A 25,282-nucleotide genomic window follows, 5' to 3' on the forward strand; every position below is an offset into this window, starting at 1 on the left:
TAGAAAGACGTGCCACGGGCATCACCTGCCCGAGAGCTAATGCCCAGTCTCTGCAGACACAGGACGTGGGGCTGAGACAAGGGGCTGAGGGAGGCGGAGAAGACGCACGGGAGCTGAGGGAGGACCCAGCATCGTCAGGAGAGGCACTTCGTGCTTCCTAAAGGGCTATTCCGAATACTCCAAACTGCGGTGACATCACTTCAGGAATGCTAGTATCTCAGTCACGGACCCCACCCCCACCCCCGTCAGACTAAATCCAGACTACCAAAAAGGGCAACACCAAAAACCCCTAAGCCACAAAAGCAGTAATTCAAAGGATTGCTGCACAGAAAGTGTTTCAATACAAGACACCCAAAATCAATCAAAATGTATAAATCCAATTTATAGGCCATTTAACTCGACTGCGGTTAGATTCTCACTAGAAAAGTGCGTGATCTTTAAGATCCCACAACTGCTTCGCTATGTAGTGCTTTTCATCTTCCTAAACCCCAGCAGCGGTGGGCTGACAGGCTGAGCTCACAGGGCAGTGGGGGTGGTCCCTCCGGCCAGGAGCAGGCACTGCAGGGTGACCCAGAACCGCCCCACGAACAATGTGCTGCCCCTCCCTCCCTCGCAGTGCCCTAAGGGCCCCCTGCTTCTCGGGCTGCCCTCTGAAGACCCGTACCCCAACACCCAGGACCTCCCCACCTTCACGAGAGAAAGGGCTTCCAGAACACCTCCCTGCCCATCAGAAGAGCCACGTGCCGGGGAGGGATGGGCTAGCTGGGCAGAGGGAGCAGGGGCTAGGTCAGGCAGATGGACGTGAAGGGCCCTCTACCAAGACTGCTTTCTGATGGACGTGAACTCAGCTCTGTAACTTAGATGGTGCTCCTCTCACTGCAGCGTACTCGAGTCCAGGGTGGGGGATGGTCAGCTGCTCTGGCCCATGTGGCCCACACTCTGTTGACAGTGGCCCCAGGGCTGGCAGAGCGGGTGCACGTGGGCAGAGCTCGTGGAACCCACTAGGAGGCAGCCCTGGGAGCCTCCTGTCCTAAAGTTGCGTGCCTGGCCCCACGGGAGCCGCAGTGTGGGTCAGTCCTCAGGACAGTCCAGAGGGCTAGCCCACCTCACCGTCTGAAGCGCCCAGATCTGGTTTGTAGCACCGATCAAGCCCCAGGTCAGTAAGCTGTGTGATGGGAAGTCACTGTCCCACACCCAGGGAGACATGGTCTCTGGCCTTGTGACCTGTGTACCACACTAACGAAGGCACCCATCTATAATGACTTAATGTGCTTACTAATGAAAATAACCCCAGTCAGCAAAACTGTTTAGAGACTTTAACCTCTACTGTCACAAAAGTACAGCTACGGGTGATGTAACAGTGACACTTGAGGACAGGGAGCTACCTGGAGACAGGCATCGAAGGAGCAGGTAGAATCTCTCACTGCTTCCGGCTCCTGGCGGCCTCACCTGCACATGCCTGCAAGAGGCCCACAGCTCCCCAGTGGGGTGGGTCTAAGTTTTGAATTTCCCCCTCATCTCCCGCAAGATGTCAAATTTAAACTGGGCTTTCAAGCTGCACAGCCTTGTCCTGAAGCCGTCACATCTCATCATCTGGTCCTTACGCTCATGTCACAGCTGTGTGCATGTCTCAAATGTAACTAGCACCTTGGAAACAGCTTACGTTTATGGAACGAAACATAAAGTTCACTGGTTTATGCTGGGCCTTGGGGGCAATGTCACTGAGACAGGAGGTGTTTGTAAGGGGAGGTCACCCACTGCTGGGAGGCGGTGTCACCAGCTGGAGCAGCCCCGGAAGGCTGGGAGCTGAGGTAAAGAGCAGGGGCCATGCCGGTGAGTGAGGACTGGGGCTCCAGCTCAGGATGGCGGGGGGCCTCCATCCCCACTGGTAGAAGCGCTGTGCTCTCACCTCCCTTCTGAGGGAGGCCAGATGAGAACAAATCCTGGGGGTGGGGATACGGGGCTGGCTAACTGGAACATCTGCGTCCTGGACAAGGAGTCCAGGCTGCCGCTGCCGCCCCCTCTGCAAGGCCGGAGCACTTGTGGACCTCTGGACTGGACTGTGTGGATGGAACTGGAGCTCCATGGATCGGTCCCAAGGGAACACAGGTAAGGGCAGCCTCCGCTTGGTGTTACCATTAGATCCCCCACCCGAGAAGGCGCAGGGACAGGGGCATCTGGAGAGGTGGGTGCCACCCGACTTTCTGAGACCAGGCCAAGAGGACCACATCCAGGTGTGTCGGGCGCAGGGCTCAAGGGGAGGGAAATGGTGGGGAGAAAGTAGTCCTGGGGCCCCGCACACCCCAAACCTCACACGCTGCACATGCCGCTTAGTTTTAATGACTGACTCCTTAACCCTCGAACTACCAAAATGCTGCTATTATCCCTAAATCTTTCTGGCACGCTCCACTCTCCATTATTTAAACTGAAAGTCCTCTTATGGTCTGAATCTGTCCCAACAAAACTTCCCCACCTGCTGCAACAGAAAAGGTATGGGGGTCAGGGGTGACAGTCCTTAGTGTAACTGGACAGGAAGAAAAGATCAGGCAGATACAAGGGTGGCGGGGTACCTGGCCCAGTCCTCCACACACACACACAAACGCACACACACACACACCCCACAGGACCTACAGAGCCACTGGGCTCGGTGTGCCTCAGCTAAGTGTCGACCACCTCCACCCAGGGGGCTCGAGCAGCACGGCCCACACCCCCTGGGCTGCACTCCTGGTTAAGTCAGGTCTGCTGGTGGACAGCAGAGGCGGGCTGCCCTCCACCAGTGCACCTGTGAGTACCGAGAGCTGCCACACGGCTGAGTCAAACAAGTGATGACCAGTTTCTATGGAATATTTTTTATTGAGTTTGAAAGAGAAAAATACATCCAATACTGCATTTGGCTTGGACCACAGTGCACAGAGAAATACACACACAGAAATGCTTACCTGACACAGAAGTCACAGAACTGCCAGCTACTTCGAGTACAGACAGACCAGGGAGGCGAGCGTCTGAGAAAGGGCCCTGTCCACGCAGCACCTCGGAAGGCAGTCCCTGCCCTCTGCCAGCGCGCGCCTACACATTAGAGACCCAGGTTCCTTGACAACCACTCTGGATGAGGACCCTGAGCCTGCCTGTCACTTGGGAGGGCTGGGTCCCTTGGGGAAAGACACAAGACAGGCGTCTAATCTGACCCGGTCGCCAGTGGTGAAGCGTCAGGGTCAGCGGCAGAGCTGAGCTAACGACCGCAGTGAAGACACTCAGCTGGACCGGAGGGACCCAAGCTTTGCAGCTGTCCTCTCAAGTTATGCTGCCACGTTATTAAAATGCCACCGTGTCACACGAGACCACCTGGCGTTTCTGTGGACGGTCACAGAAGTACGTGAGGACGGGAACATCCTGCAACTCGAGCAGGCTGTGTTCTGAAATGCTCATGAGCCAGCCGGGACCGAGGAGGGGCTGAGGGCCCAGCTCCTGTGGCTGCTGTCCCGAGTGTGGCTGAGACAGCATGCGGCCCTGACCACGTGGGGGCGGGGCAGGCTCCCCGCGTCTGAACTCGGTGTTGGCGCCCTCAGTCTCTGCACTCACATCTCCAGTGTGGAGCTCGGGGCCTGCTGTGTACCGACTGGGCTCCCGCGGCCGGACACCTGCACCTTCCGTCTGTGGGTCTGTGGTGGGTGCGAGCCGGTCCCTCTCTGAAGGCCCCCCACCCAGCAGACTGTGGCTCCTGACGCTGGAGCTGTGCTCTCCCAGGCCTGTGCCCCACGGACAGCCCACCCTGTGAGGGACAGCTGCGAACAGCACAGGGGTCAGGCCATGTGGCCAGCGCTTGCCCAGGAGCACGTGTTCACACCTGCCAGCTGCTCTGCTGAGGGACATCACCACCGCCCTGTGACCGGGCCTGTGCCTTCAGAGGATGCTGTACAGAGACCAGCTCTGTGAGGACAGGACGACCGAGACAGGAGAAACACCCCACCCAGCTTTCCAACCACAGGCGTGTGCGCACACATGCATGCTCTCTCTCGCATGCGCGCGTGTACACACACACACACACACACACACACCACAAAAACCAGGACACATGGACACTACATCTGGAGCGCACCAAGTCACACTATGAACACATGAAGCAGGACAGGCGCAGGCCCTGGCCTGGGGTCAGTTTTGGCTGATGTGAAGTGTATAAATACACATGGACACTGATATATGTCAGACAATGACATCAGAAAAATAACATACTAAACAGGCTTAGATTTAAAAGAAGCCCTTAAACTTAAAAAAAAACCTTTAAGAGCTTATGGGCAAAAAATGATTATTAGTTTCTAAAACTCTCATCACCATTTGTTCTTTATTGTGGATGAAAAGCTGGGGTCCTCTGGGTGCCCCTCAGGGAGTAGCTGAGCCTCAGGAGTGTGAGGGGCACCCGGCCCACCCCGTGTGCCCAGTGTGCCCTGTGGTCGTCAGTGCCCCACCCGGGGGGCTTCTCCCGACAGGTGAGCCTGCCCACGGGGCAGTGCAGGACGGCATCCAGAGGGATTCAGACCCAGGACGTGCTAACCCACATCTCTGTAAACAGAAAGGGCTCTATGCTGGGACTGTCCACGTTACCAAATCCCACGCTCACTGGGCCCCACACACAGCCTCGCACTTGTGACTGACCGGAGGTTCCTCCCAGGTGTCTGAGAAGTCAGCTTCTTCGTCTCACCTTCAGGGACACAGGACTCTCCCCTCGTGTCGTTCAGGGAGCCGGCCAGCCGCTTCTCAGAGCAGCTCACCAGCAACCTCCACCAAGGGTCTTTCTGCCACCCACCAGGTAGCACTTCTTTACCCCAGGGGATAGGAGAGAGGACACCCTCAAGTGCTTGGCTTTTAAAACGTCTTTAGCATTAAGACAGCCTGATGGGCCCTGCCAGCAAACACCGACCTGGGATCGGATGCCGACAGCCCGTGTGGGCAGTTCTGAGGTTGGCACCAAGCCCCCCTGTACTGACATGTGGTCCAGCAGCACGGGGTGTGTCTGCGGGCGTGGGGCCGCCCCAGCCTCGCTCGAGTGGGTGCCATGGGGATGTGGCCATGGCTGTGACGGGGCCGAGGGCAGGGAGTGCCGGGGCAGGCAGCACTGGCGATGGTCAGAGCGTGCAGCCACCGCCTCTAGGACACAGCCCTTCAAAGAGCATTCACGTGTCCCTCTTGTCATCATCCAGCACTGTGAATCCCCGGGGACTTCACGGCCAAGGAGACATGTCAGCTAGGTGTCTTCTGCCCGCTTCTTCTCAGGGTACAGAGAACTGAGCCCTCAGAGAACAGGTCGTCTCGGAACCTCCCTCAACCCCTTGACAAGTCCAGACTTTCTTAAAAGCTAATTTGAAAATAATCCTATAAAAGCACCATTTTATAAGAAAAGAAACACAAAGTATTTTGCGGAAGATAAAGAAAACTTGCTAAAATCTGAGACGATTTAAAAGTAATTATTTCTGGGAATATTTTACTACCATTTCTTGCCTCTCCTGGAAATTACGCCCCGACAGAGAGAGCCCGACTGGTACCTGTTCACCTCCTGAGCGGAGTGTCGGCAGGAGCCCCCCAGGGAGAGGCAAGGAGACCAGCTTCTGTGGTGGCCCCTCTCCTCCTGGGGGCTTCTCCATGCTCCTGGGCACTGACCCAAGGCCGTGCAAGGCTGGCTGGATGCTGTGGGTTTCCCCCTTCATAAAGCTTTTCTAAGACTTACGCCAGTAACAAGGGCACTTCTAGTGCCGTCCCCCAATAGCCTAGAGCTGTGTTCTGTGGCTAAAAACCGCTTCCTGCGACGGCTAGTTCCTGCCCCTCGTCAGCACAGGAGGTGGCGTGGCTCGGTGTCTGGAGAGGGACACGTGTGATCGGAGGGGCCTGAGCACCACCCACAAAGCCAGTGCTTACCTGGTCCCTCAAAAGGCAAGAGCTTGGACGGAACGGGGTCCTCGGCACTCAGTGGGATCAGGTAGAGGTCCTTGATGTGCCTGCTGTTGTTCGCGACAACGCCGAAGCGGCCGCGGCTGCTGAAATAGGAGTAGAGGGAGATGTAGGCCACCTCCTCCTCCTCCGTGGCGGGATGGAAGCGGATCAGACACAGCTCCTGCAACACAAACAGCACGGGGACATTGGCCCACGGGCTCGGGAAGGATGGACGTGTGGCTCTGAACGCCATGTCGCCTCTGTTGTCCTGACGTTAGGTCAGTGATGGGGTGGCAGACGCAGCACAGGACAAGGGGCCAGGCTGCGGGGCTAGGCCTCGGGCCCTCAAAACGGCCTCTGCCTGCCGACTCTCGTAGCTTTCAGACAGTCCACGTGCAGGGGGAGCTCATGAGCGACAGACCCTGCCGGAGCCTCTACCACCAGCCTGCTAAGCTGGACCGGAGGGTCTGGACCCCACGGCCCCGAGAACAGTGGCTGTGAAGCTCGGCCGCCCAGCAGCCCAGCCGTCCACGTGCAGGGGGAGCTCATGAGCGACAGACCCTGCCGGAGCCTCTACCACCAGCCTGCTAAGCTGGACCGGAGGGTCTGGACCCCACGGCCCGAGAACAGTGGCTGTGAAGCTCGGCCGCCCAGCAGCCCAGCCGTCCACGTCGGGGTCACCCACTCCTCCACCCGCAAGTACAACAGGAAAGGGGTCCCTCACTGACATGGTCCTGCACGCACATCACGGTAAACCAGTAGCACAAGTTCGGCACCGTGGTGCTCACACGCACGCCAAACTGAACTTCAGACGTTCACCTGGAAACGTCAAACCAGTTACAGGCTGACGCTGCAGGGTGAGCCCATCAGGATGTGAGCTGAGGGCAGAGCACTTGTCCGTGGGTGCAGACTGCAGGCAGTACCTTCGACACGGAGGACTTGAGTTTGCCGACATAATCCCACACAGTCCTCGGTGCGATCCGTCCCCCGATGTGAATCGTGTCAGGCAGGTCCTAAACAAAGCGCACCGCGCGTGAGTAACGGGTAAAGCCGGCACTCAGCGTCAGGTCACCAAGCTAGCTAGTGAGTCGTCAAAACCACAGCGGTTACAAGGAAAGCAGGCGTCAAGGTGCCCAACGCTGCTCGGTTTATCTGACGTCAGGACGACGTGGCCACCCCCAGATGGCGACGACAGCCCAGCCCTCCCCTCGTCCTCACGAGGCGGACTCTGCAGGACTGCGGCCGCCCAGCCGGGGTCACCGTGCGGCGTCGCTGCACGCAGGCCACACAGGCGGGGAAGCGCCAGGCGGGACAAGTTGGGGAGAAAGACGAACCCCTGCTTCTCCACGGAAGCTGGGTGGACCATTTCCCACTGGGACTTCCGTCCAAACCGCTCCAAGTCCATCAGCCCATTCCCCCTTCAGAGGTGCTCGCGCGCCCAGACGCCCCACGGGATCGGAGCCCCTGTGAGAGGCATGTGCATGCATGCGGCTCTAACCTCACTGAGATAATCGAAACATCCAGAGACGGGGTAGGCCTTGGTGACAAACTTGGCTACACTCTGCATGTTGATGAATCCTTTCCAGATGGTGCTGAGGCGAGACAGAAAGAGGGCCGTGTCCCCCTCGGGTGGGGACCGCGCCTCTGCAGCACTGCAAACAAGACCAGAGGAAACAGGTCAGGTTCTCTGCACAATGTCTGAAGTGTGCACATGTCACGTGTTTACAAAAGCAAGAATACAACCCATGCTAACTTTTTCAAAGTAACTACTTTCTTTAATCGTTATGATAAAATAAGCATCTCAAAGAAGAATAACTGAATAGGCAACAAAACCAGATGGCCAAACACTAAAATTTCTGCTTTGAAAATTTGTACTTTACAAATTTGAAAATTTGTAAAGGGTGTTAGATGCCCTCAAGGTGGGCCGTTCAAAATGCTTCCCGAGCCTCCAGAGTAGCCGTGGGCTGCAGGGGTCACTTCAGAGCCCAGTGCTGACCCGCTCTGCCTGTCCTCCCGCTACCCTACGAGACGCGAACTGAGACGGCACCTGATGCTCGGAGACGGCGGGACGGACAGCAGGTATCTGGGCTCAGGGGACGAGGACGGCTTGGCCAGGATGGACTTGGGCACTAGCACAGGGGGTGCAGCAGGCTTCAGGATGTCCTGCGGTGGCTCCGCCGGGTGGGTGCTGTCTGCATGGGCTGCTGCGGGGGCCACGACTGTGCTGGCTGCACTCTGTGCAGTCCTGGGGTCCCGGCCCGACATGGTGACGGTGGTGAGCACCGGGGCCCCGCAGGAGGCAGGGCACGAGGGCCCTTCCTGGGTGCAGGGCTCAGGGTGACTGTCTCCCGGAGCCCCGGGGAAGCACCTCCTCTCCGAGGGAGCCTGGGGCGCACTCTCTGGGTCTGGCTCAGAGGCACTTTCGGGCATGGTGTCCGGGACCACTTCATCTGCCGAGCTAAGAGCTGGCTCTGAGGAGGAATTGTCGTGCTTGGACTTTGCCTCTTCCTTCTTAGCAGGAGCTGACAGTTTCTGTCTTTTCGGAGCTGGCTCATCTTCTGACGAGGGAACCTGACCTGCAGCACAAGGCAGGCCCAGGTGAGAGTCAGACACTGCAGGGCCCGGCCCGCCCAGAAGTGGGCGCTGTGTCTGCGAGGAGGAGGTGGCCGCGTTCTCACGGCGGGGCTGGCCTTGTCAACTCCCAAAGACCCCACTCGCCACCTTTCAAAAGTGGGCCCAACGCAACTGCCACAGACAGTCAGCAACTTTAAACACCCCCTGCTCACCAGTGCAAATCCTGCAGTTCAGGTCAAAGAGGTGGGCGCGGTGCTGGCCCGTCGTGTCCTTCAACATGCTGCTGACGATGTCCAGAGGGGGCGCGGTGCTTCTCTCGGGGACAGTGCGCACCACCTCCTGCTCCTGAGGAAGAGGAGGGCACCGCGTTGGCCACGTGTCCCTGGACGGCTCAGGAGAACCCGAGTACAAGCCCTGGAGACCAGGGCGAGTGTGTAACCCCTGCCCCTGAACGCTTACATCCGAGTCGGACACAGGCGGGGAGTCTTCCATGTCGGGGACGGCCTCCTGCTTGGTGGCACTCCTCCTGCTCTCCTGGTGCAGCCGCACCCTGGGCTCCATCACCTGGGGGGGGACACACGGCCTTACTCCCTCCCTCGGGCCCCCTCCTGCCCACAGCCTGCAGGACTTCCGGAGAAGCCCAGCGGCTCGTGCCTCCAGCGGCCACTGCCCAGCACTCACCGGTTTGGCCGGCCTCTCTTTCCACGTGGAAAGTTCTTTAGACACAAGTTCTTCTGGCTTCATTCTCACAAGTTTGGCCAGAGAGATTTCTTCACGCAGAACACGATGGAAGAGACCCTATAAACAAACATCTTTGATTCACTGGTTCAAAATATGTGCTTGTGTGACTGTTACTAAGGTCCCACAAAGGACAGAGAGCACAGTGGTAGGTCAAGTCCCTGCCCAGAAGGCCTGTGACGGAAGGGTGCAGGTCGAACAGCAGACATCCAGACGTGCACTCCCCTACAAGCCCATGAGAGCAACTGTGCCCAGAGAACATCAGCCCTGGAGCCGCAGAGCTGACCTCAGGCCTGGCATGCACCAGCTCCTGGAGGCCTCAGAGGAATCCAGATCAAGTCCAGGACGTCGTGTTAGGGAGAAAGGGGGTTAAAGGCAAGAGCTTCCCACTCGTCTCTCTTCAGAGCAGAGGTGCGAGCTCAAGGAGCCGAGGGGACACAAACCACCCTGAGCCCAGCCCAGGTGGCAGGCAGGCAGCTAGCCCACTCCAAGCCATGGGCACAGCTCCGCCCACCCACGGCTGCTGTGAGAACGAGGGCTCCCCCCAGGTGTGCAGAGCACCTGTCCAAACAGTGAGCACAGGGGGGTTGAGTTAATGGGAGGAAACCACAGGGACAGGCACACTCAGCTGATGGGGGAACCGCAAGGCAGAAAAGGTTGTCTGAAGCACCCAGATATGGAGACCCACAGACCACCAAAGAATCAGCATGTTCTTCTGCAGCCAAAGGAAAAACAAGACTGCAGCTCCACAGCCAGGTCCAGAAGAGATGGACCTGGAGAGGTGGACGGACCTCAGGGAAGCAGAGGCCGGGACCAGCGTTAAGCTAGGGAGGAAAGTGTGCACCCCTACTCCACGCCAACGGTGGGCGTCAAAGGGAACGACGCCCGCTAGCATCCTACTGAAAGGGTGCGAATGCTTCCAAAGGCTGCGTGGTTTGACCGTGTGACTCGGCTCCAGCGAACACGTGCGGGAGCCCGTCTGCGGCAGGGGCCCGCCCAGCCCCCGAGGCACACCTGGTTCTTGGGGTCCTTGAGGTTGAACATGATACTGCGGTATTTGCTCTTGTAGCGGTTGTCGGTGACGTGGAACAGGTTGAACATCTCCTTCTCGATGTGGAGGGCGACCCTCCCAACCTCACTCTCCGTCATGACGAGGTCGTCGCTGTCGCTGGCCCTACGAGGGACAGAGAAGGGGCGCCCTGAGCTTGCACGCGATGCTCCCACAGCAGGCAGGCAACTGCCAATCTCCACCGAATCAACGATCAAGGAGGACTGCCCACCTTTTCCACAAAATCTCCTTCAAGGAGCGCCTTATATTTTGCCGAATCTGTGAGTTTGGCTGTGAAGGGGTGGTGCTCGAGATCCCCTGGCGTCCCGGGGCTGAAGGGGCCAAGGGGACAGGCGTTGCCATGGGCTTCCTGGCGGCCCCCAGCAAGGCGGCGGTGCCCGGCATCTTTCTGGAGGCAGTTATGCTGGCACCGGGCCCTGGCCCGGCCTGCTTGGTGGCGGGAGCACTGCCCGAGGGGGCGGCTGAGGGCCACGGCCTCTTGGGTATGGCGCCCTTCAGGCCTGAGGGCAGCTTCCTGACGGCCGGCTTGGCCGCATTTGGGAAAGGAGGTGACTTCTTTGGAAGGAGACTGCGGGCTGGCGGCTGTCTGCTGCCCACGGCAGGGCTGGGGGCGGCCACTTTCCTTGGCGCTGTGGTCTCTTCCACGTGTCGGTCCTCCTTCACGGCTGCAAAGGACACGCAACATGAGCAGGGCGGGAGGACATGCACGCGCCCCGTCAGGGGACATGGAAGGCACACTCGGCCTCTAAAGCTTACTAGGCCCCGTGGGGCGCTGGAAACGTGAGGGCGCTTTATGTCAAGTGTATGCTGATCTAGTCGTGGGGCTGTACCCCGGAAAAGACACGACAAACCCGTTTACCTTAAAACAGCCTCAATATGAAAATGAAAGGGAAAACAGAAAGCTTACTGGCCTAAAGACACTGGTTTAGGGAAAAGGGTTTTAAAAGTAACTATTACAACCAGAAAAAGTGTAATTAAGGCATCTGGCAATATTTACAATCGTGACCACATTCTACTTCAGAAAGAAATGCTTTACGGTATTAATACATTAAACCTGTTATATTGGCCAGCAAACTCTTCATCCAAGCTCAACTTGAGTCGTTAGCTAAGCTAGAGAAAGAAGGGCCGATCTCACCTCGGAAACAGACACTTAGAAGAGCGCTTTCACAGAGAACTCAAGTTTAATTTCTTTATAAACACAACTGAAAGAAGTTTTTCCAGGATGGGTGTAGCAGAACCCCCCCCCCCCCCCCGCCTTGAGGCTTTGGAAGGACTAATGAGTCCTTTGGGGAAAGGGGGTCACACCAGGAGTTAAGCATTCTTTTGGACAAAAATCAATACAATGACATTAATAAGACACAGAAATGTTAGCAGAAATCAATAACAAGGGGAAGGCGGATTACTGTTACACTAAGATGCGAGAGATTATCCTGTCATATAGACCAACATTCATTCCCTTTTACAACTGCCAGTTGTATTCAAATTTGGGCTAAGACCATAAATTACCACTTGTAACTCAAACAAGGATTATAGACAGAAGCTAAAAACATCATATATATATATATATATATATATATAAACAAACACACACGCACACCTGTTAAACTTGCACAAAAATTTTGATACCAGCTCTCTCTCTTTAAAAGAGAACATACTAGCCTGATTTGTAGATAAAGCATCAACCTGGATGGAGCGCTGAGGTTGCCAGTTCAAAATCCTGGGCTTGCTCAGCCAGGGCACAGAAGAGAAGCAACTACCATGAGTTGACGTTTCCCATGCCACCCACCCACCCCCTTTCTCTCTCTAAAAATCAATTTTTTTCTTTATTAATTTTTATTTTTTATTAATTTTTATTTTTATTTTATTTACTCATTTTAGAGAGGAGAGAGAGAGAGAGAAGGGGGGGAGGAGCTGGAAGCATCAACTCCCATATGTGCCTTGACCAGGCAAGCCCAGGGTTTCGAACCAGCGACCTTAGCATTTCTAGGTCGATGCTTTATCCACTGCGCCACCACAGGTCAGGGCTCTTTATTAATTTTTATTTTATTTATTCATTTTAGAAAGGAGAGAGAGAGAGGAGAGACAGAGAGAGAGAAGGGGGAGGAGCTGGAAGCACCAACTCCCACATGTGCCTGGACCAGGCAAGCCCAGGGTTTCGAACTGACGACCTCAGCATTTCCAGGTCGACGCTTTATCCACTGTGCCACCACAGGTCAGGCCACTAAAAATCAATTTTTTAAAAAAAAATCTTAAAAAAAAATAGAGTATGCCAAAGGACTATCACATTAATCTCACCAGACCCTCTGAATTAAAGTGTTAGGTATAAAAAGAAGCCAATTCTAAGATGGCTGCTCTGGCCCCTAGGTCCCAGGAGTGTGCAGCAGACCAGAGCCAGGTCCGGGAGCTGGGGCTTGAGTGCACACGGCACATTCAGAGGTCCCTTGCTCTGCACACTACGCAGTTTGGTGAAAAAACATGGGCCCAGTGAGCGAGCCAGGAAGCTGACCAGGCCACACAAGGTGCTGATGGAGAAGACACTTCTTGACCTGTGCAGGAGCAAGCCCCTAAAGCTCTCCAACACCCAAATAGAGGCTTCAATAGATGCTCCAGCGACTGGTCCATTTCACCCAGGGATTAACCACCAGTGCATCATTAGTCAGCCACCAGGGCTCCTTTTAACTTCCAGTGAACCAGGGAGAAAGTGAAGTCTGGTGAGAGGTGAGACCCCCATCTACAGATGCAGCCCTCCCGGGGCACTCACAGCCCCAGGGCCCTGGGCAGCCGCCACGGCCACCACCCTTGACGACCACCCTCCCGGAGAAGCAGGTGAGACCAGTTCAGCAACGGGCTTTGCTAAAGGCATGCGGGAATCCTCAAATTCCTCCCACTTTGTAGTAGGAAACCTCCCAATGTACAAAGTCTGTAGCAGCACCACCTGGACCCAAAAGCTAGGAGTGTTAGAAGCCTTCCCCAGCATCGATTCTAACTTTAACCCTGTATTTCCCTTTCAGAGCCCTCACACCCCCTGCCTGCCCCTGCCCGAAGCGGCCTGTCCACCAGACCGGAGCCTGAGCTCATTGGCATGCCCAGGCCCAAGCTAGCCAGCTTCCCCACCTGCCCTGCTGGTCACTGCCCATGCCCATCACCACAGTCACACCTCTAACGGCTTCCTTCCTCTGGGATCTGAATTTCTAAACAAAGCATGTTACTTAGTCTGACGAGGTAGAAAATGGGACAACAGAAACAAAGGTAAAAGCACCATCTCTACATGTATTATTACTTCATCAGATCGAGTCCACATCCCTAAGGAGCTGCGTAGGTCAGTGCTTGGGAATTCCTTTCTGCCAGCTCAGATGTGGCTACTAAAGCCTGAAGCACCAGCCCTGCAGGACCACCCAAGCTCAGGTTCAACATGGGGAAAGTGGGAGGGGGAGGGCTGGGCACAGCAAGCGTGTTGCCCATGGCTAAGGCCCTGACTGGCAGAGGGAGGTGACTGCGCACAGGCAGCAAAATCAGGACCTAAGACCAGTTCAGTTACTGCCTTCTGCAAACACAAACGTTGCTGAGTATTTTAGTAGCACACTTTTAAATAACTCCAAAAAGCTGGCCTAAGGTGCTCCCAAAACCCTCAAAGGGGTGCCCGATTATAACACAGAATACCTGCGCGATGGGCCTGGAACAGATCTTGACATTCTCATTGTTTCAGGTGACATGTGTCAATTTCAGAAACATCTGATCTGGGTCTAAACCCAGATCAGAACCTAAGGCCAGTGTGTCTGGTCTAGCTGGTCTGCCTTCTCACACTCAAGGGAAGCCCACTGAAAGATTCCTTTTATGACACTGTCAACACGACTCAAATGACCTGTCACCCAAGAGCAGTAACAGTAAGCACGTCATCTCTTTCAACTTCAAGAGCTGGCTTTCCTCAATCATTATGCTATTTCTTATTAGTGGTTTTTGCCTTTTAAAAGTCAAATTTCACTAATCCTTACCTGCCCTGCCAGAGGGTATAAATATAATAAAACTATTGTTGAAATGTCCAAAGCTGGTCTACTCCAATAGCAAGTTGGCCAAGCCCGCTTCAACTTTGAAGGGAAGGATGTTTAATATGGAAAAACTTCCATGCAACTGTTACATGTCGGCACATGGCTCGCTGAAAGCTGGACTTGGGACACGTTAGAATGAACGACCCTCACACAGGGCTGGAATATTATGAGTGGGCAAGGCTGTTTATTGCTTCTGAGTAGGGCTCAAGTCAAATCTGCAAAACCTTCATCCCGATTTGCTTTTGTTGAGCATACCGTTTTTAGAAGGGTAGAGTAACTTGGTAACTAATGAGAAAACCCATTCTAGAAAAATAGTAGCATATCCCCACGCTGGGTGGCTTCAGGGAACAGCAGACGCCTCCACAGGCTGCCAAGTCAGGCTCCCTGCTGGTTGGTCCGCAGTGGCACGGCTGGCAGCACCAGCAGTGACTGCAGTGTGGGCACTCAGCCCTGGGCGTGCGCCGGGCCGGGCCACTCGGGCAGCCAAGGCGCCTTAAGCTTCCACACCTGGGTACTGCTTGTTGTCGAGCTCCAGGCCAGGCCGAGTTGGGGAGCCAGCCCCGTACCCTGGCGGCTGCAGGAGACCAAGCTGCCCGGCCACTGCTGCACACCACTTTCTGCCTGCTTTGCAACAGGGACGAAAAGCTGGGGTGAGGTCTGGTGCAGAACTAAGCAGGCTAGCGCTCCCAGGGACCAGCAATGAGCAACTCTCCAGCTCATTTCCCAATAAGCACAGTGAAGGGCGTTGGGCTGTGGCATCGTCGGCCACTGGGTGGCACTAGCGGGCCTCAGTGGAGCCTGGAGAAGTCTCCACCAGGGGCCCTGGTGTCCCCTGCATGGGTTGTGCAGACGCCCAGACGAAGTTATAGCAAGACTGGGAGTCAATACGGGGGTGCACCCAGCCAGCGTATCACCAAACACCTATATCTAGGGGTGGGCGTGACGGGACGGCCCTGCAGACACAGCACCCAGTGAGAGATCGAGATCCATCACAATTGTTTTCTAACCCTTCCCGCTAAGAGGATATGCCGGTTTATCTTAAACCCCCAGTATGAGAATCACGCTGTTGCCTTGGGGGGGGAGGGGGAGGCTGCTTCTTCAGGGTCAGCTGTAATAGCCAAGTGAGCGTTTGGTGTGAGGAGTCAAACCACACAGCAGGTACAAGGTGGTGACTGGAGGCCCTGGCAGGGGTGTCTCCTCCTGCCTACTGATTTGGGGACTCAGAACCCTGCTCCCCACCATCAGAACCCACCAGGCCCCAAGTCCACTCAGCAGTCAGACCCAGGCAGCTGTCACCTTAAGGGTGGTCTCTGTAATAGGGACAAATGAGGGGTCTGAGGGCAGTGAATTCTGCTCACTGACTTCACATCTATTTTCAGCTCTGCTGGACCCACGGACCATGAAGTTTCTCATCGCCATCGTTTCCTGTCAAGACTGTCTAGTGTGAAAAACCAGGTAACAGTAGTGGGAGATCATTTTGCTTTTGTGCATTTGCTTATTCTGTTAGTAGAAAATGGATACGAAGGTACGATTTCCCAGAGAACACTCAGGAGAGTGTAAGCCGCCTTGCCTCCCAGACGCTCAAACTGGAGGCTCTGTATCACTGGAATGTCTCTACGGAGGCCTGAAGGGCTGTGGCTTGAGCCATGTAAATCTTTCCTTGTTGACTTGATGTCATATTTGGGTCACTTACACCTTATGAAACTCTATAATGAACTGGCCAAAACCCAAGTGTGTTTGGAGGTCAATGTCCTTCCTGGTTTTAAGTCTCACGTGGTGTTTTGAAAATCCATATTGGGTTGGTAGCATATGAAAGAACTGGCCCTATTATTTAACACAGACACTAGAATGGCACGTGATCAAGGCCTCATAGGGAGCCGGATGTTGTCACTCAAGGGAACAGGCCGGGGCCCAGTGCACTGGTCTGGGGAGTGGTGCTTTCCCACCATCTCTGCACCAGGCAGTCTCCTCACCTTTATAATAAAGCTACAAGTTAACCAAATCACGTGTGCCAAAATGGTTTACTCCTCCAACCAACATGATGGGGGCTAGGGGCCTCAGACCCTCCCTGTGAGCTCCTGGTGACAAAGGCTCACATAGGTGGCCACCTGGGACAGGTGGGCTGTGTAGATGTGGCGAGTAGGTAGCAGTTACCTTGGCGCTCTTCCTGCCGAGCTCCTCCGGGTCCACCTGCGTAACAAGTTGCCCCAACCTTCATTTAACAAAGGAAAGTGGCAAAGCTTCTTATCCGTCTTCTAAGTTTACTTCTTTAATTCTCAGAGGCTAAGAACATAACTATGTGCATGGTTTTGTACCACACACAGAGATCAGTAATATTAAGTAGTTTACAACTTATACAAATATAGCTGTAACTTGTGCACCACAGTGGAAGGATGGCAGCGTCATCTTCAGAGGGGACCTTGGACCGCCACTGATAATGCCACCAGAGGGACTTGCGCAGAATACTAATCTCCCCGCTATCAGAGTGGACCCAGAGCTCCACAAGGTCACATGAAGGTCACTGGAGAGCTGGTGGAGAGCTATCCTGAGCTGGAAACACCTAGCCACCCCCACAATGCCCCAGGGGCCGCAGCACAGGGTGCTGCCCAGAAGATATGTCACCGACAACCAAGGAAATGACAGCTGTATGAAGAGCATTAAGACTGTTAAGCAGAACCTTCCAGCAGTACAAGTTTCTGTTTTCCCTGTAACTGGGGGAGCAACTGGCCCACATGTAGTCTGCTTGGTTCCCAGCCATGTTTTATTGCCACTGACAATGCTGGGAGAGGTAAAAATGGCTCACATGCTGATGAATGTAAGACACCCCCCAGAGGTCTACTAAATATGCTGGGTCCTGCAGCCCCCCATGTTTATTACAAAGAGAAATATAGTATGTTCCTCTGGCGCTCTGTGAACTGTGCTCCTGGAGCCCATGCCAGTCACCCTCGCGAGAATCCGTGTCCTCCGTCACTTCTCCACTGCGCGTGGACCATCTGTGTGGCCCACACAGGGACTGGGGATGCTGCTTTAACAAACATCCGGGTTTGGGTGTCCAGGCTCTTTTAAGGCTTTTCACGTTAATTCTCAGAGCTAGATCAAACTGCAGAAATCCCTGATTTCAGTCAAAATCTGTTCAGACCCTGTGTTTTAAATCACCTAATAACCATTTTAAGAGCCCCAAATACTAGAAACTGTGCCTGCAAATATGAATGCCAGAATCCCACTTCCACATTCTTTCTGATACACCTGGAGCATCTTAGAAACAATGTTCAGCTCTCTCCGTGCCTCGACAGTCTTGGGAGGCGAACCAATAGTAGAGGTGGAGAGAAAAATTAGGCTATAAAAGTACAAACATGATTGATTTGGCAGGGAAATTAGGAACTGTTCCTACAAGTACAGGAAATCTGAGGGAACTTAAAAAACTTGTATTAATCCCATCACCGAGAACAGGAAGGACCTACTTCCGCAGTAGGAGGGGGGAGTGCCCATGCCCGTTTGACAGGGGTCCCTGCCATGGTCACTGCATCCACACTCCAGGGTCAGCAGCAGGGGCTGAGAGGAAGAGGGAAGCGCAGAGCACTGGACCGCACGCTGGCTCCCTGGGCTGACGAGGGTCCGTGGACCCTGAATCTCACCAGCCGAGCCCAGAAAGGCCTGCTCTGCAGCCTGCCAGGAAGGCAGGTGGAGGTCCTTATGGGGCAGCAGGGTTCTGTGTCCCACCTGCTACTGCACCTCTGAGAGGACGCTCCTGGGACAGAGGCAGAAACAGGCTGTCCCTCCCAGGGCCGAGGGAGGACCTTTCCCGATGACCCTTCACTGTCCCCCCCAATCACCTTTTGGGAAGATGACACTTCTGGGATAAAAAGATAACAATTAGCTCAAAAATGTCCCCTATGCATTCAATTAATTCTGGATGTCCACCATCAATTTTAATTGAGATGTCAGTGTGCTAGGAACAGTCAGTCATTAGTTTGTTTCAACTTCCCATCAACTGAAGCCCGTCAAACTTCAGTGAGGAACTGATGTGGAGAGAGAAGGTGAAGAAAACCAGTCTGTGAGCAGAGAAAGGGCCCCTCGTGGACGCCCATCCCTCTTCCCTCTAGACCGCAGGGGAACACGTTCAAGGAGAGACCACCCTGTCCCCACAGCTCCACGCGTGGAGCTCAGGGCAGCCCCCAGCTCTAGTCACAGATGGAAACAGACCGACGGGAAGCCAAAGGCGGGGCCGTGGCGGCTGTGCCAGGCCCTGGTTCTGCCACGAGCCTGGAACCACTTAGAGCACGTGACACAGGACTCAGAGCCACCAGCCCACCCATTCACTCATGGTGATGCTGTTTCAGGTGTGTCCACGTCTCTGAAAACATGCTAACTTGATGAAAATTTGAGACGTTACCATGAAATTCTTAGCTCAAACAACCTAAGGTGTATCAAACGTTTTAATACAGGTGGTTAACTGTATTTAACCACTCACTCCTGAAATAAAAAAATAAACCTAGTATTGCTTTGCACCTTACTTAGGTCTGGAGCCATTTCCACTCTCAGAGTATCTGGCTACACTTCCTCACTCCACTGGCTCAGCACCCCCGCCCTGGCCCTTCCCTCGACCGTCAGAAGAGGACTGAATGAGAAGGCAGCACACCTCTGTGGTGCTGAGGTGCAGGGCCTCCTAACCTGTGGTGCTTAGCACAGAACAGTGTATGAGCAAGCACATCGAAATCACCTTGAGCAATGGAATTAGATTTGCCCTCTAGATCAATTTAAATTTCCAAAATTTAATTTTGGAGTTAGGCTGAAAAACAAGAAAAAGACTGTGCTGCATCATTGAGTCTGGGATTTCAAAGACCAGCTGGCAGCACCTGGATTCCCTCACCAGGGATGAGCTGGGGGTGGGCACGTCCTGCCCACCAGCATCCAGGGGGTCCAGACGCCGGTGCTCACAGCAGTGCTGCAGGAGACACGGCACCCACTTACCTGGGACACGCAGCTCGGTGAGCGGCCTTCGCGACTGGAGTGTGTTTATGGGGACGTGTGGCATGTGGACTGAGTATTAGAGCTTTCTGTGCCCTCAGAAATCGTACTTCTGCTACCTGTGTAACACTAACGTGAAGAAGACATCCCCCAGCACACACAGGAAATGACGGCCACACATGCTCACGGCAGCGTGGAGAGCTATACAGCCGACAGGGCTGTGATAAAAAGGCACCGGCCGTAAGGACGGTGATGAACTCGGGAGTGCTGGCAAAGTGGAGCTGCTCAGCTGGGCTTTTCTTGGCGACAGTACAAATACTTACCAGTGTTTGACAATGAAAACAGATCAGCCCTCAGCCACCAAGGTGCCACGCTCAGCACTGAGGCCTGCAGGCTGTGTGGAGAACAGGCTAATGGCGAGCCCACGGGGCTCCCAGCACTTGCTTCCATCCCTTAGAGGTGCAGCACTGAGCTCGGCTACACCTCTTAGTTCTGGACAGTCCCGAGTGGACGGCTGTCCAGAAAGATGGGGAAGGGTCCAGAGGCCACCCCGAGGTGATACATACATTTACACAACACTGATGGCCACAGGGCAGCAGTCTGTTCTGGCTTTACTGCATTGTAATTGTGGTCGCTTGCCCAGGACGGCGTGCTGCTCTCGCAAGGTGTTTCCTTAACAAGGACCTCACTCCTAGCAGGGGTCACCACTGCCTTCTTCACGGAGTTTTCTTTCTTGTCTGGAGCTGGTCTCTTGTGCACAGAAGAGACTTTAATGCCTGCCTGGATAATCAGTAAAACCCCATTATTAAGGAGGTCAGAAATCAACCTTTGCTCACTTCCCTTCTAAATAAGCATGAGAATAAGCTCAGGGTCACTTCAACCCCCTGCCCTGCCCTGGGTTTGGGTACCGTGTCCACTCAGCACCAGGGCTCAGTTGCATTTGCCACCAGCTGACCCCTCAGCATTCCAACTGTAATGGCCGGGACTTTGTAAAAAGGCCAGTGTCCCAAAACTACTGTGCTGGCAGGAACCCCCCACATCACTCTTAGCAAACAGCAGTTCTCCCTCAAAATCACCAGCCTTAAATATTAGGCCACCTAAAGGCTAACTACGCTTTTACCCATGTCAAGAAAAGTCTGCATTAGGCTGTCACGGGTGCAATGGGGCCACCAGAGCCAGCTCCAGGAGCCTGCAATGGCAAGGCTAATAGCTGGGATTTCTGAAACACCTTGACTCATCCCAAATCTCACATTTAAAAACCAGACCATCTGGGAGCTAGGTCTCCGTGAGACAGTCTGGCGTAAGAGCCCACTCCCCAACCCTGCTGGCTGCCTGTGACTCCACTTCCCACGTGGGCTCTAACAGTCACAATGCTGTCGGGAGACTCCTGGCCTCGGGACAGCACCGCCTGTCGGGATGGTGTCTCACTGCATTTATAACTGTCAATCCCTCGGCTAGGAGGCAGAGAAAAGCAAGCATGAGAACACATGTCACCGCTAATTCTGACGCCAGGACTGGTGGGAAAGGTGGAGGACAGGAGTGGTGACAACGCCTGACTCAAGTCCACGCCACCGACCTCCACACTCCACAGCCGAGTCAGCAGGTCTGGAGCACAGGCAGCTTTATGCTCCGACTGTCCCAGCGAGGGGCGGCTCTCAGTCAGCTTACCTGGACGCTACACTTCGGGAGGATGAGCTTCTCTGGCCTGGCTCTGGTCTTGTCCTTGGGTCTTGGTTTGGGCTCCTTCCCTGCACTCAGGAACTTCATGGTTGCAGCGGCGTGCTTCAGGATGCAGTCGCTGCTGCAGTAGACGGAGTCGGGCTGTGCCACGCTCGAGCACCCGGGCCCGATACACTTGGCAGCCACGGGGGCCTCTGTGACCTGCAGAACAAGATGTGTGAATTCAGACTCACCGTTTCTAGCAGGGAAAGTACATTGTAAAGTCGCTATTTCTAGTACCGAGGGCACTATTTTTAATCAAGAGACACTAACAGTACTTTTAATGTCAATGAAAACGTATCTCTGTTTACTCAAGCACATGAATCCTTTTCCCTTCTTCTGCCTTCACGCCCACATGGGGGACACACTCTAAGGGAACCCCACCAGGGTTCTGCTCCAACAAAACAAGCTGTGTCCCGTCACAGGAGAGGTGCTTTCACACCCACAACTCAGTTCCACTTCAGGGTAAATGAACAGGGACTTTGTAGATGTGACTAAGGCCCCAAATGAGATGATTCTGAATTAGTCAAAGGGTGACGTAATCAGGCTGGGACCCTTCACAGAGAGAGCAGGCCTGTTAAATGAGGAGAGACACCCTGCTCTGAGGGCCGCCACCAGGCCAGGCTCGGAAGGTGACTTTGCGGGTGAAATCCAGGGCGCTCAATGGGGTCTGAATCTCAGACAAACAGCAAGTACCTTTTCACTATAAGCACATGCCCCAAAATAACGCACGGGACACATCCCCACACTAACCCTCCTACATGCTTCTTGAAGTGGGCCCCCCACCACACCCAAGACCCAGCCCCCACTGGCCCTGGAGCACAGACTCAGACAACCCAAGCAGAGGGCCAGCTAAGCCAGGCCCCAGTCTCTGACCCGTGGAAGCGGCACTGAGAGACGTGTGCTCTCCCAGAGTGCGCACACGTCCGCTGCACGGCGACGGGGCCTGACGACCACAAGCTGAGCTGGTGGCTCCTGTCTGTGCTTACGGAGTGTATTCCGATGACCAAGACTAAACTCAGAAACACACCCCTCCAACATACTTAACAGTATCTTCTCACAGCAAAAGTTTAAGATACTGACTTTCCTCCATAGGATCCAAGTTTCATTCAAGATAAAATTTAGGCCTGACTGGTGGTGGCAGTGTTGACATGAGACGCTGAGGTCCCAGGTTCAAAACCCCAAGGTTGCCATCTTGAGCACAGGGTCAATGGCTCAGAACACCCCCCCCCCCCCCCGTTCAAGGCACATATGAGAAGCAATCAGTGAACAACTAAAGTGCCTCACCTACAGGTTGATCCTTCTCATTTCCCTCCCATTCTTGCCCAAAAAATAAGAAAAAAATTAAACCTACATAGTCTTAAACACATTGACAGTAAAGACATAAGATGAAGATGACATTCCCCGTTAATTTCCATTTCCATGAACATCTGGTGACTGAAGGTGTTAACGTCATCACATTTCACTTAGTACCACAGATACTTCACGGTGGCTGTGCCCCCACAAGCCACAGTGCAGGGTGTTAAGACACAGGTGTCCTCTGACACCCCTTTGGACACAGCTACCTAGATCCACCTGCCCGTGAACACGTGCTGAAGGACAGGCCACGGCACAGCAGAGCCAGTGGAGAGCCTGGTCAAGGGTGCCGGGAACTCGGGCAGGTGGGACAAGAGCACGCCCCAGGCTGGGATCACGGGCGCCCAGGACAGCTCTCCACAGCAGAAGCCGACGCTCCGTGGGACGGAGATCAGGCCCGACTCCAGGGAGGAAGGAGGCGGAGGGAAGAGCTGGCCCAGGCGGATGTGACAGGGCCGCACCCACCACCTCCCTCAGCAGCTCCCGAGGCAGGTGCACGACCACTGGTTCTACCCAGACAGCGGTGCCAGGTGAGACGGCCCTCAGCTCAGGAACTCCAAGGAGACTGAACGTGTCACATGAGGTTCCACTAAGAACACTCAGGGAAAGATGAATTTTTAACAAGAGAGTCCACCTGAGGCAAACGAGCCAGCAGTGGGAGTCCGGGAGCTGACGTGGCGAAACACCAGAGAGAAGGGAGGCCCACAAAGCAGGACTGCTTTCCCACCAGCCCCCCCACCCCCGCCCCAGGCAAGGCACAGGCTCTGGGGAAGCCTCCATCACTCCAGCAGGAAGGAAGAACCGAGTCTGTGCCACCAGCAGGCAGCGCAGCAGACCGCACTCCCCCACGGCCCCGGGCCAGGACTTACAGGCTGGAATATCTTGAGTTTCTTCTTGCCGCTTGGATGTGCAGCCTTCTCAATTCTCCCCTTTATCCCCTGGTCTTCGACGGATTTCTGCTCTACGATCCCGATACTTGTGCAGTCGGTGCCGTCGGAGTCTGTGGGCCGCAGCCGCGCCTCCAGCTGGTCAGTGGTCTCTGAGCTGGGCTCGTCCTGCACCTGCAGGATGGTGCAGTTGGGGCAGATGTAGTCCTCCCCGTTCCTCTCCAGGAGCCGCCCTCGAGCCTCAGAAATGCCCACACAATCGCCGTGAAACCACTCTTCACAGCGGTCACAGCAAATCATAAACCTGAAATTAGAGAATCAGGAATGGAAAACAGAGAAACACTCATTTTTAGACATATAAGTCACTTTTTAAGTTAATACTTTAAAAAACTGCAAACAGACAGACAAGTAGAACAGGATAAAGACACACTCCGGCCTTCTCTAAACACTCAAGCAAATTCACTTCAGCTTGCTCTGAATGGAGCATTTCAAGTGAGTTACAGGCTTCCTGCCCCCCCAATACATGACTGCTGTCTCCCCAAGAGCAACAATGCCCTTCTCCCCGCAAGGAGCCAGACGGAGGTTCCCTAACGCCAGCAGGCAGCGCTACCCGAGAGACCTCCAGGCGCCAGTGCTGGTCTGGTCAGTGCTGCCTCGCACCGCGCGGCTGGGCAGCGAAGAGCCGAGTGGCCACTGGCAACAGTGCACGTGGTGTGTGACTCCAGAGCCCCTCTTTGACAAGGACTCGTTCACCTTTCTCAACTGCACGGGTCACTCATCCAGCCCGGCTCTGGAACTCTGAACAGATCGTGTGGGTCTGTCCCGCTGCTTTCCTGCTTCCTGCGTCCTGCTGGTCTCCCTGAAACCCGGGGTAGCCAGCATCCTCCTCGCCCAGGACCTACCTGTTGTTGTGGGGCTGACGACATATGCAATACAGAGCGTTGGGGTCGTACACTTCACACTCAGGCTTGTGCTTGACGGAGCCCCCCGAGTCCTCCTCCTTGACCCCGTGGGCCGCCCGCCCTTCCAACTTCCTCTCTCTGTCATCGCTCACTGCCTGCTCCGCCGTGGGCTCCTGCTGGCTGGGCGGAGAGCTCTCCACGGCATCGGACACCTCCATGTCCCCCGTTTCCGCCGGGTCCTCCTCCCGACGCCTCTTCCTCAGGCGACTCTGGGCTCCTTTCAGGGGCCGATCGGCAGGCTCTTGCTCTCGTTTTCTTCGTAGGCGATTCTGAAGTTCTTTCAAGGTCAACCCATCACTGTCACTATCGGAGGTGTCGCCCTCGCCGTCACCTCCCTGGGCCTTTGCAGACGAGGCTGGTCTTCCCTTGCCTGTTCCTTGACTCTTACCATCAGAGGTGCTCTCGACGCTCCCCTCAGACGCGGTCTCAGCATCTGTGACCGGGCAGGAGGTCGGCTCCCCGGGGTCCTCGGGGGAGATGGTCAGAGTCCTCCGGCCCCTGCGTCGCACCGTGGTGAGGAACTCCTCCACCCTCTCCGTCCGCTTGGGCTGCCGCCCGCTGCGCCGCAAGGACAGGCTCTGCTGCTGCGGGGGCTGCTGGTCCCCAGAGTCCAGCTCCACGTCCCCAGTGCCCTCGCGCTTAGCAATGGTGGTCCTTCGAAACCCCCACGTTTTCCTAAACTCTTTACTGGTGGGTTTGATGACTTTGGGGGCTTCCTCATTGCTTGGGTCACCTTTCTCATCCATACCTAATGGGAAATGCAACCAAACCACGACCAAGGTTAGCAAGGCCCATTCCTTGGCGAGTGGGCAGTGAGCCAGTGCTGGAGGAGCGCATGGCCTTCAGCAGCGCCACCCCCATGACCACGGATGCAAGAACATGTACCTGCCCACCAACAGTGAGGGGGCCACTCAAGTCTGTCATTTCGACTAGTGTTTCCTAAAACAGTGGTCCCCAACCCCCGGACCGGAACTGGTCCATGGGACTTTTGGTACCGGTCCGCAGAGAAAGAATAAATAACTTACATTATTTCCGTTTTAT

The 25,282-nt window shown here is 55.0% G+C and overlaps 1 protein-coding gene across 6 annotated transcripts in view; it reads right to left on the reverse strand.

The window, feature by feature from the left end:
* Positions 1 to 25,282, reverse strand: part of DIDO1 (death inducer-obliterator 1) — a 54,810-nt gene that overhangs the window by 5,273 nt on the left and 24,255 nt on the right. For all 6 annotated transcript variants that reach the window (XM_066234451.1, XM_066234450.1, XM_066234448.1 and 3 more), the window contains 13 exons: positions 24,182 to 24,989; positions 23,262 to 23,583; positions 20,986 to 21,198; positions 19,884 to 20,097; positions 10,515 to 10,968; positions 10,249 to 10,408; positions 9,178 to 9,294; positions 8,956 to 9,060; positions 8,709 to 8,841; positions 7,970 to 8,498; positions 7,421 to 7,574; positions 6,846 to 6,935; positions 5,908 to 6,103 (listed from right to left, as the gene is read on the reverse strand). In XM_066234451.1, the coding sequence (XP_066090548.1) occupies positions 5,908 to 6,103; positions 6,846 to 6,935; positions 7,421 to 7,574; positions 7,970 to 8,498; positions 8,709 to 8,841; positions 8,956 to 9,060; positions 9,178 to 9,294; positions 10,249 to 10,408; positions 10,515 to 10,968; positions 19,884 to 20,097; positions 20,986 to 21,198; positions 23,262 to 23,583; positions 24,182 to 24,987 (3,493 nt within the window). In that variant the 5' untranslated portion in view covers positions 24,988 to 24,989. The remainder of the gene's footprint in view (positions 1 to 5,907; positions 6,104 to 6,845; positions 6,936 to 7,420; positions 7,575 to 7,969; positions 8,499 to 8,708; positions 8,842 to 8,955; positions 9,061 to 9,177; positions 9,295 to 10,248; positions 10,409 to 10,514; positions 10,969 to 19,883; positions 20,098 to 20,985; positions 21,199 to 23,261; positions 23,584 to 24,181; positions 24,990 to 25,282) is intronic.

The sequence above is a fragment of the Saccopteryx bilineata genome, chromosome 6 (assembly GCF_036850765.1).
Source record: "Saccopteryx bilineata isolate mSacBil1 chromosome 6, mSacBil1_pri_phased_curated, whole genome shotgun sequence".
NCBI lineage: Eukaryota > Metazoa > Chordata > Mammalia > Chiroptera > Emballonuridae > Saccopteryx > Saccopteryx bilineata.